The sequence below is a fragment of the Dermacentor andersoni genome, chromosome 7 (genome assembly GCF_023375885.2).
Source record: "Dermacentor andersoni chromosome 7, qqDerAnde1_hic_scaffold, whole genome shotgun sequence".
NCBI lineage: Eukaryota > Metazoa > Arthropoda > Arachnida > Ixodida > Ixodidae > Dermacentor > Dermacentor andersoni.
The window spans coordinates 83424696-83435919 of record NC_092820.1 but is presented as its reverse complement, the minus strand read 5'-3'; the positions used below and the strand labels follow the sequence as shown (position 1 = coordinate 83435919).

Below are 11224 nucleotides of genomic sequence, written 5' to 3'. Positions count from 1 at the left end.
AGGAGGCGTCTCACACAACAGCCATGTAAACATTATGCCGGGAAACGCAAACGTATCCTTCCGCGCAAATGAGGCAGAGCGAGCCATAGAGTTTTCTACGATAATTACTAGAGCGAACTCTGGAGCTGCAGTCCTTGTACCACCATGGGAATGATGGGAAGTATTTGTCTGATCTTCGTGCTTGTGCATTCAGACGTCCTTGCGGCTTTGTATATTACGCTATATAAATCTTATTGTCGACAGTTTCAGCGCAATCTGTACCCTTCAATGTGGAGAAGACGCCGCGAACTCGCACAATCGCTATTAATTGCAACGATTGAGCTTGTCCAGGTGGCCAAATCGAAACGCGCCAAGTGTCTCAAGGCACTGGCATGCCCGCGATAAATTGATAACGGCGTTTCATTCGCATGTCGATCCGTGCGTCTGTGGCTTAACGGTTTCAATATCAGGTTTCTGTGCTAGAGTTGCTGTGTTCTAATCCTGCCGTCGCACAATTTTAATGATGTTTATTTATTACGCAGTACATTGTTGAAAATGACGAGTTTACAAAGCCAGAAAGCCGTTTGAAGCCAAACAGACGAAGTTTAGGCAAATCCACGTACTTCCCACGCTGGTACAACCGCTCTCACTGCAGCTCCCGTAGACACTAGCGCCAGATTTCCCTCTAGTAATTATTGTATGAAACCTTATGCAGCGAGCCAGCTTTCGAAGCAAGCAACAGGATGAGCGCCTCGCCGAGAGAGAGGTGTATTCCATCGGTACCAGGATGTCAAACAAACGCCTGCGCAACGCCTAGTTAGTGAGAAGCAAACTCTGCGAAAAAGCGAGCTCGTCTCATAAGCATGCGCACCAAATAACGTATAGACGCCCACATCGTAAGCGCCTATACATAGTATGCACGTACGTCATTCAACGATACTCCACGATTACGGCAGCGCCATGTTGGCGAACCCAAAGGCCTATGCGCGCGCCTGCTGATAAGTACCCCAAGATGGCGGAAGCAGACGACAGCAGCGGATATGGCTTCACGCGCATACTATGTATAGGCAAGCGCCAACATCTATAAGTTACGCGGAAACGTTGTACAAAGTTATGAGCGTTGGATCTGCATGGTTTATTTTTTTTTTTTTTACTTTCTCAAGCTTAGGATCACAACGTGCAATAAATTAATGAAACCACGTTTATTCCACATGAGAATGCGCCGAGGGCGCTGCGGTGGAATGGGAGGAGGGTATTGTTGCAAAAGGAAAGGGTGAGGCGGCCAACGTGGAACGCAACTGGTTTGTCCGCCATCTTCTTCTGCCTGCGTCGCGTCAACGAGTGGCGAGACCGGGCATCCCTAACTAAGGCACACAGCATTAACTAAACACGACAAGCCGAGCTGTGTACGAATGTCTCGCAACCAACGCGCGGCGTCCACAACCAACAAGAACCTCGAAGCTCGATTGCGCTGCGTCGGCACACCTAAAGTGTACGCTCCGTTCACCCCACGATGCCTTGGCACCGTGACTTTTAAGCAACTCAAGGCTCCGAGACAATTGGCAGGGTTTGCGTCTTTGACGCGTCGTGTATGCAAGACTTTGAATGAGTAAAGGGCAGGACGAGAATGCACTTGCCGACGTCGCTCCAGCGAACCGGCCGTCCATGCAAGTTCATGGCTAGGCAATAAAGAAAAAAATGCTTGAATAGACACGGATACCTGTCTGCTTATCAACCCTGGTTCCTTGCGTTGGACACTGCAAGCACGAGTGCAAACACTTTCACACGGTAACGCATTCTTTACCATATAAATTACTCGGGTGACTTTGTTCCTTGTAGAGCACAAAAATACGAGAGTATAATAGTCGGCGTCGCCTAAACGTGCCAACGTCTAAAGCCAACAAATATTTAAAAATCTTCGAGAATGTAAAAGTCGGCATCGTTTCTCGTCGTAATAACACAGGCGATTATTTCAAAAGAAGCTGGAAATGTTGCAATAAATTGGAAAAAAAACACTACTACTTGCAAAAAAGCACGCAGAAAACAAAGCGAGGAAATTAAACAGACTGTTCCATGAACACCTGCTTGTAGGCCGGCGTCATGAGCTCGGCCACCTTGTCGATAAACTCGAACGTGTTGAGGTAGTCCTCCCTGCGGACGTTCCCGAACCCCCTGACGCACATGGCCAAGTCCTTGGTCATGTAGCCCGACTCGACGAGGTCGACGACCACCCTCTCGAGGATCCTGGCGAAGTCGACCAGCTTGGCGTCGCCGTCCAGCTTGCCCCTGTGCCGTATCCCCTTCGTCCAGGTGAAGATGGTGGCCATCGAGTTGGTGGACGTCTCGAAGCCGGCCTTGTAGCGGCGGAAGTGCTTCGTCACGGTGCCGTGGGCGACGTCCGCGATTAGCGTCTTGCCGTCGGGGCAGATGAGCACGCTCGTCATGAGGCCGAGCGAGCCGAACCCCTGGGCCACGAACCCGGACTGGATGTCGCCGTCGTAGTTCTTGCAGGCCCACACGAAGCCGCCTTCCATCCGCAACGACCTTGAAGGGGTTGGAGAAAAGAAAAGAAACTGCAATGAAGACTTTTATTAGAACTTCGCACTCGACACTTTACTGATCATCATTCTGACGGGAAGGTCTCCTTTCCAACTAACGCATGAGCAAGCGCCAGGCCACCCCGATATTCTTGAGGAAATAGGATCTCCTGCGTGGAACTGGTATTTCAGAATAGCGAGAAATGGGGTGCATTACAACGAAAAGCGATCATCAGTATTTGTTAGAGGAGTATATTGCTGCGAGGCAACAGACGCTTAAGAGAAAGCCCGAGCAAAAGACCGGCAGAGAAGAAGTCGAAGTGCGATTCGTGAAGTCTGGGTGCGAACCTGTGGCCACTTGGTCTCTGGCGGGCCTGCTGTTGTATATACATGGTAAATGGGCTCTTGTCTCTGTTGTTCCATCAATATGCTTATGTTTTAAAACGTGGGAACATAATAAACACCGAACAATTTTCACTTGTTGACATTTTAATATTTTCTCTGGGAGCACGTGCTTGAGGCCGAATTAACGTCAACCAGCACTCAGAGCTTAACTTTTTCCAGTAAAGTTCGCGTGTAGAACCCGTTTTGGAAAATACGGAATCTGTGTCGTAAAACGCATTGCTGTTTCAGTTCACAGTTTTCCATACAGCATTTTCCGCCGTGCTAGCCAGAACGTGAAGCCCAGTGGCGAACCCCAAGGGCCGAACCTCGGCGATACCACCGTCGCAGTCGGTAGGTTCCGTCGTTCCTTATGGCATATTATGGCGTAAAGCTCCTTCGTAAAGTAGCGGCACGCTTTGAAGAAGAATGCCGCCTCCTCCTCGCGCGCTCTGGCCGACGCCGACGCTGCGCTGTTATTGGCCTAATAGCATCACGTGGGCCCTCGCGCCGTGCTTCAGCGCCATTTGCGCTCGAGAAGCGTCTACGGGGTGGCGAGGAGCGCATGTTGGCGCTGTTGCTACGCTCAAGCGGTGTAGGCGGCGCCACGGTCGAGGAGGGCGCTTGAAAGAGAGGAGGAACGAGAAGCAGTGAAGGCGGAGGAGGAGAGTGTCGCTACTTTACGAAGTTTAAGGGGCTTTATTATGGCGCGGAAGGAGACGCCATCTGGCGGCGTTGCTGAGTACCGTGCCTTCCGTCACGTGTCTGAACTCTCCGCTCTCTTTGGTGGAATCGCCCGCGGCGTCGCTACGCGACCCGACCCGAACCGTTTTTGTGGCTAGAGCAAGGACAGCTTCTACTCGCAGAGGCAGCCAACAATAACCACGATAAACGACACGTGCAACGGTGGAGTAGTTTGCAAAGAAAGCTTAACATGGAAATCATCTGATTTCAAGCGGAATCAGTGGGCTGCACAGAGCACGGCCGCTCGATCGAAGCGCACAAGGTTATTCGCTTTGATGGAGTGGCCGTGGACAGTATATACGTCCTCATCTCCCTATAGCTGGATAATTTTACATGACTATGGTCACTGTGCTACTTCCGCTTAAGCAATAGCGACGAATAGCGCTACCATTCGATGCATTTTTCCTAAAATAATAACAGCAATTGCAAATAACTGTAGCAAACGTTTTCTGCAACACGAATAGTTTCTTGGCTATTTTCACCCGCCTTGGATGAATAGTTATCGGTCAATTTTCTCCTATAACACCGCGTTCTCAGAATTAGAGATCCGGATGTGGCCTCGAACACTGGGGATTAGCTTTGAATTATAATATATATATATATATATATAATGATTTATTTCCATCACCATTACATTGATGGAGGGGATGGGAATAAAAGCGATTGACGCTTGACTAAGTTCCCACCCCCCGTACAGCAGGTGAGCAGTGGCATGCGACGGCACCTCTGTCACGACAGCAAATACAAAGTCAAAGAAAGCATTAGTATAAAAACAAGTATGCAAAATACACAATCACCTGTGTGCGTGAAAAAAAAAATATAAACCGATTCAAAAGAAATACAAGTACAGCAACTGAGAGCAAAAACGCTTACGAAACAGCAAAAGAACAGCAACCAAAAATGCGCTTATAACACAATTAGACACAAAAACGTTCACAGATGTCTAAATGTTGGACAATCAAAGGGACGCGTTCATGAGAAAGTAGTTGCGAAGGTTAGAGCAGCTAATACTTCCCAAGTCTATATTTTCATCAATTAATTTGTTAAGTAAGAATGGAAGTTGAAATGCTACCATTTGGCGCCCATAGTTTGTTCTTACTTTTGGTAATACCCAGTGTGGTTTATGCCGGCGTGGATATGTGCAATGAAATAATTCAATCGGGGCTAAGTCAGATATATTACTTATGCATCTTCTTTGTTCTAGTTTATAGGTGCGTAGTAGTCTATAGGCATAGAGGCTGAAAACGTTAATGATCTTGTTCTTGAAAAATAAGTTTTTTGTTGAGTGTCTACTTGGCAGGTTATGAACTAATCTGAGGGCCCGTTTTTCGAGAGTTCTTAGTTTTTTCAGACCGGTTTGTGTAGCAGTACCCCATACTAATGAGCAGTAGTTTAGATGTGAGCGAAATAGTGCATGATATAGAGAGAGCTTTACCTTTTGCGGGAGATAATTTTTGGAACGCGTTATAAATCCTATGGCTCTAGATGCCTTTAATGCTACATCGTCTATGTGGTCGTCCCACAGCATGTTTTCGGTGAATGTTACGCCAAGTGATTTGAATGACCTTACTAACTCAATCTGGTCTCTGTTATAAAATAACTCACCGAAATTACCGCATTTTTTATTTTTGGGACGAAAAAGTACTGCCTTTGACTTTGCAGTATTAACAGACAAAAGATTTTTATCGGACCATACATGTATTTTTTCCAGGAGCACATTTGCATTTGTCCTTAGCTTACTACTGCTATCGTCAGATAAAAACAAACTAGTATCATCGGCGTAGATTATGAAACGAACATTAGTATCCACACTGACGATATCATTAATGTACAGGTTAAAAAGCAATGGTCCTAAGATACTCCCTTGGGGTACCCCGCACGAAACTGTTCGTAAAGTTGACTTATATTCGTTTATCTGGACATACTGTCTTCTGTGCGATAGGTAAGATTTAATTAAGAGTAATGCTGCGCCTCTAATTCCATAACATTCAAGCTTCTGAAACAAGATGCTATGATTTATGCAATCAAAGGCTTTGCTGTAATCTAAGAAAATTCCCAAGACGAGGTTCCTATGTTCAAAGTTCCTTAGGATATATTCCTTCTGGTGTAAAAGGCCAAGTTCCGTCGATCGGTTTTTTCTGAAGCCATACTGGTTGTCAGAAAGTATACTGTGTTTATTTAAAAAACTTTCAACTCGCTTAAGAATGAGCTTCTCGAACACTTTTGAGAAGACGGGCAGAATACTGATTGGTCTATAGTTCCCAAAGTCATTTTTGCTACCTTTTTTATATATGACTGCTACTCTAGCAATCTGCAATCTCGGGGGAAAAGTGGCCGTTTCTAAGCATAAGTTGTATATGTGCTCCAATGGCGCAGCAATGATATCAATGACGTGCTTAACTGGACGTATCTGCATATTTTCCGCATCACACGATGTACTGTTCTTTAGGCCTCTGAACGTAGACAAAATTTCACTTGTAGAGACAGGTTCTAGAAACAAAGACGAGGGACATCTATCAATAGTTACGTGAGTTGTGTCTGCTGAGAACTTCGGTGCGGCCGTAAAAAAGTTGTTAAATTTTTCAGCAAGAGAATTACCTGAGTATTCTATGCCATCGCTTGTAATTTTATCTGGAGTTGTAACCTGCGGGATGCCAGAGTCGAGTGACCGGATTTTACGCCAGATCTTATCAGGACGATTTAATGCAGCTGCAAAGTAGTTTTCGTAATGTCTGAGCTTTGCCTGTCGTATGTCAGAATTTAATTTATTTCTGCATTTCTTAAAGCGCTCAAGAACAAAAGTATATTTTGTATCAATAAATAGTTGATATAATTTGTGCTTTTCTTTAATACGCGTGTAGAGTTCACGTGATATCCACGGTTTTCTTATTGTTTTAGGTAGCCTCTTTAATTTTGGAACGAAATGCTTGTTATAGACATGAGTGAAGGCGTCGAGGAATAAGTCATAAGCGCTATCCGCCCTAGCTTCGCTATATATGTCAGAAAAGTCTACGCCTAGAAGGTCCGTGCGAAAGCTTTCTAGGGAACCTTCCGTTACACATTGATACATAGCTTTTACACCAAGGTAGCGTTTCAAGACCTCCTTCTGGCAAAATAAATATATGCCCATATGATCGCTTATATCACAGCATGTAACTCCTGAGTGAATGAGTGGAGAATTAATATTTGTTAAAAATAGATCGATACAAGTTTGGGAAGTAGGGGTTATGCGGGTTGCTGTGGTTATCATATTTGTGACACAGTAACATCTAAGTAACACATCAAAATTCACGCTGTTCACGGTTGTACATAACATATCTATGTTGAAGTCGCCACCGATGATCACGTCGTACTTGTTGCTCTTTGCCAAGCTTAGATAAGATTCCATGATTTCAAGAAATGCGTCCATGTTACCAGACGGCGGCCTGTAGACCACGGACATTACAATGTTTCCTGATATAACTGAAAGGATTTCAACATCATCCTTCAGGTAGCTGAATTCGTTCAAAATTTCACACTTATACTTATATATTTTCATTTCATTCTTAGCAGTCAGAAGAATTTCTATAGCTGGCTTCCTGTCCATCGCGCATATCACATACCCTTTTTCGGAACGTCTGACTTTCTTTATTACAAGATTTCTTCAATCCTCTCCAAGCAATCCTCTCCAAACGCAATTATTACTTATTAGTCCCATAGACTGCAGCGAAAATGCAACGGCGAATTTTACTAGAACGCCGTAAGTTACTTTTACGTGTTAATAGAGAATTTTTGGAAAGAAAATAAGGGGGGAGGGGGTGTTACGTGTTGCTAGCCAAATAATATAAACTAGAAACGGCCCCTTACATTGGAGTTATGAGGAGGAACTAACTAATGTATCGAAGTTATATTAATGAACTCATGAGGAGTATTGTACAGGATACAATAGCTCAGCTAGTATGTTACACGTTTCCCAAATACTTATCTCCCCAGTATCATGCATGCGTGTCATCACGCAGTTTCAAATATATTGGTCCAACCCTGCCGCAGTGACAACACAGCCAATGACGAAATGCTAGGGCTGCCGTTATGATCATGACAACCTGTAGGCGCCAGGTACCGTTTTCAATCGTATTTAGCCCCGCCTCTGGCTGTTTGAAGTTCTCCATTACTGGTCGTCAGCTGTTTAGCTCACTGAGAGTCCCTGTACAGATGATGTTTGATACCTGGCCACCATGTCATCCATGAGGCGGTGCTGGAAGAAGATGCCGACGTTTTTGAACCTCGGCTTGTACTTCTTTTCGTAGAGGCGCTCGAAGATGTCCTTGAAGCGGCCGTCGTACTTCTTGAGGATCGTCTCCTTGGTGCTCAGGTAGAGCGGCAAGTTGCGCCTGAGCGCGAACTGGAAGCAGCTGTAGGCGAACTCCGTGATGGACTTGTCCGTGTTGCACATCACCGCGGCCACGCCCTGCGTGTCCTCGAAGTCGTAAACTCGCATGCGGTACGGCGAGCCAATGTCCGGCTTGTAGCACACGTCCAACGATCCCGGGCCCGGAACCACGAAATCCCTGCGTACAAAATACCTTATTGTAGTGACTCAAAGCGCCCAATGATAAGACAATACTATGCATTGACGGGGAACCACGGAACTGAACTTTATTCTGATGGCAATCGCTTATATACGACTGATATAATTGACAGCGCTCCCTATACACAACACTTATGAACAAAAGTCGAAAGAAAGGCTCAAGTTGCGTCGAAAACAAAGATGGCCGACCCGGCAGCGACGACCACCAAGGTCGCGGGATCGAACTAGTTGTATGGGGACAAATAATCAGTTCATTTTTCTGCTCGCGTAAGCGACTACAGGCGCATAGGCAACGACAACCGTCCACAGACTCGACCCCTGCCATCTTTGAAGCTTGCGTTGGGAACATCGCGGTACCAAACCACGACGCAGAAGCCCAGTTAATTTTTTTTTACATGTAATAAATATTTTCAATATTGATGGCGGCCACCACACCGTATAAGGCTGCAAGAAGCTAAAGTTCGCGCACTGAGATACATTGTCTGCTTAATCGAAGTAATAAGCGCAGCCAACTGGCGGGCGCGTTTTCGCAGCTAAGCCAACTCTGACGTCATACCCGGGGCTTCCGTCACGTTCACGGCTCTGGCACGCGTCGCAAGGGGGGCCTTGGCAACCCGTTGCACTGCATTCGTGCTGTCCTCGATAGCGAGACGTTGCATTGGGAAGTACGGACGCGATAGAGCTCGGAAGTCCCCTTCGCTACTCCACCGTAAGAAAAGAAAGGAACGAGGACACTCACTAACCTGCCGAGGTGTTGGTCCCCGAACGCGTGTCGGGCGACCACGATCGGCTTTCGCCACTGCTTGATCAGCGGCGGCACGTTGGCGCAGATGATGGGCTCGCGGAAGAGGGCGCCACCGAGCGCGTTGCGGATCACCGAGTTGGGCGACTGCCACATGCGCTTCAGCTGGTACATCTCGAGCACGTCGCGCTCGGCCGTGATGGTGGCGCACTTGATGCCGCAGTTGTAGCGCCGCAGCGCGTCGCGAGCCTGCAGCGTCACCATGTTGTCCGTCTCGTTCCGGTTGCCGATGGACAGGTCGTACACCTGCGAGCCGAATCGACGACGAGCGAGAGGCGCGGAATCGCCACGCGTAAATAAGGTCGTCGTTGTACTCGCACGCTGCGCGCGCGAATCGCTGAAAAGGGCCGTTCACTGTACACGGCGTTACGTGCACCGAAGAGAAATGACTTTCGAATGAACTCGCTGTGGTACTGCGACAACTGATGGACAAAAAACAAAACGAAAGCGGATAAAGCACGATTGCCCATTCGCGACAGGTCAGAAACGAGCCGGACGACTAGGCAAACGACACCTATACATAGTATGCACGTGACGTCACATCCGCTACTGTCGTCTGCTTCCGCTACATTCCGCCATCTTGAGGAACCTTATCAACGGGCGCGCGCATACGCCTATAGGTTCCCCAACATGGCGCCGCCGTAAACCGGAAGTCGCGGAGTATCCTTGAATGACGTACGTGCATACTATGTATGCCCCGTTCCGTGCATAGCAGTCAACGTTGTGAAGGCTACGCAAGAAGTTCGGCCAAGAAATGTTATCACTCCGCGCGTTGCGTACATGGTTCGCTGCGCGCCAAGAGCGTTCGCTCGCGCAAGCGTGCACATGAGGCCCCTCGCGACGGGCTGCAAACGAAAAACCCGAGAAAAACAGCAAAAATAAAAATGATCTAAAACAACGCATTAACAGCCATACACCACAGTGTGTTTGTTTCTAAGGATTAGAAGTTGTTTCTTTCAATACTGAGTTTACATAAACAACAGTTGCGCACAATTGCAGTCAAAAAACATCGACATACATCCAAGTGCGAACGAAGCCATTGCAGGAAGTCTCCGTAGCTTCCTCAGCGTTGACTGCTATGTATGGAACGGAGTACAGAGCGACCGGCGCAGGCCTCATGCGCTGCATTTGGCCAAGACGTCACGCAACTATGAAGAGAGAATCGTGACTAAAGCGCACAGCAAATAGCTTAGTCGGCGAGAGGCGTTCCAGAGCTCCTCTAAGCTTTGGGAACCTGGTTCCGAAGCTAGTTCTCCATAACGGGGAAAGGACACGGCCTTCGTTTGTGCACGATCCTGCATTGTTCTTACAATCGTTCTTATACTCGTAAATGTAGAGTCTCTCGAACGTGGCCCGAAAGCTGTTCCACTCCAACTTCGATGAGCACGGCGTCCGCTCTAATCGGGCACGTGCCACGTAGAGCGGCAGCTGTTGGCTGCAAAGCGTGCCTTCACGTACCTTCAGGTCGATGTCGACGTAGGGCGCGATGAGTTTGTCGCGGACCTGCTCCCAGATTACCCTGGACATGTCGTCGCCGAGCATTTCGACGATGGGGCCGCACTTGATCTTGTCCATGACGTCTCGCGATCTTCTTTCCCGGGGGCCGCGGAAAAACGGCAGCAACCGCGTTGCTGGTGGTCCAGGATCGAAGCAGCGCTCGGGTGCGTGCTTTGCAAAAGAGAGAGAGAGAGAGAAAGAAAGCTCGTTCTTCACTGCACGCGGCAATGGTGCGCCAAAAGCATGCGGCGCGGAACAGCCCTACTTTCTTTTCTTCGTGGGCCGAGCATTGCAAAGCCTAATAAAGAGTCCGACGCAAAATCAGTTTAATCTGGCAAAGTATAAGCCGACAAAACCACTTTTTCTTTGTCTGCAGAAAACAGGTCGATTGTTATTGGAGAAAGTCAGTGTCACACATCACTGTTTCCTTTCTTTTCTTTTATTTTCTTTTTCGTTTATTCTTTGTGTGTGCGCGTGTTTCTTTTTTTTAATTTCGCACCGAAATTGAAAACCCATCAACAAAACCCATCGACACCGCCATCACCGGACCAACCTTCGAGCATTGGGAGGCCCAGATGACAAGCTCGTGCCCTGAAGACCAGCATCGCCTGGTGAGCAGGGCCGAGCTATCGGCTCAGGCCCACGGCATCCTGGACTAGGGACGCCGCCCAGCTCGGACGACTTTACCGTCGGCTCGTTTCTACTAATAAAGTTTAT

At 47.5% G+C, this 11224-nt stretch overlaps 1 protein-coding gene across 1 annotated transcript; it reads right to left on the bottom strand.

Annotated features, from left to right (window-relative positions):
* Window positions 1-1162: 1162 nt before the first annotated feature.
* Window positions 1163-11224, bottom strand: LOC126534183 (isocitrate dehydrogenase [NADP] cytoplasmic-like). Its single transcript, XM_050181439.3, has 4 exons — window positions 10469-11224; window positions 8952-9256; window positions 7847-8188; window positions 1163-2523 (listed from the first exon to the last, which is right to left on the bottom strand). The coding sequence occupies exons 1-4, from the start codon at window positions 10583-10585 to the stop codon at window positions 2037-2039; spliced, it is 1251 nt and encodes a 416-aa protein (XP_050037396.1). The 5' UTR covers window positions 10586-11224; the 3' UTR covers window positions 1163-2036.

What these genes read in the sequence shown, in the direction of transcription:
- LOC126534183 (XM_050181439.3), bottom strand. Translation starts at nt 10,585, where the DNA reads ATGGACAAGATCAAGTGCGGCCCCATCGTCGAAATGCTCGGCGACGAC. An exon ending in ACGTCGACATCGACCTGAAG is followed by an intron (nt 9,257 to 10,468) that starts GTACGTGAAGGC and finishes TTCGGCTCGCAG; the next exon opens with GTGTACGACCTGTCCATCGG. An exon ending in ATGGATGACATGGTGGCCAG is followed by an intron (nt 2,524 to 7,846) that starts GTATCAAACATC and finishes AACCCCTTCAAG; the next exon opens with GTCGTTGCGGATGGAAGGCG.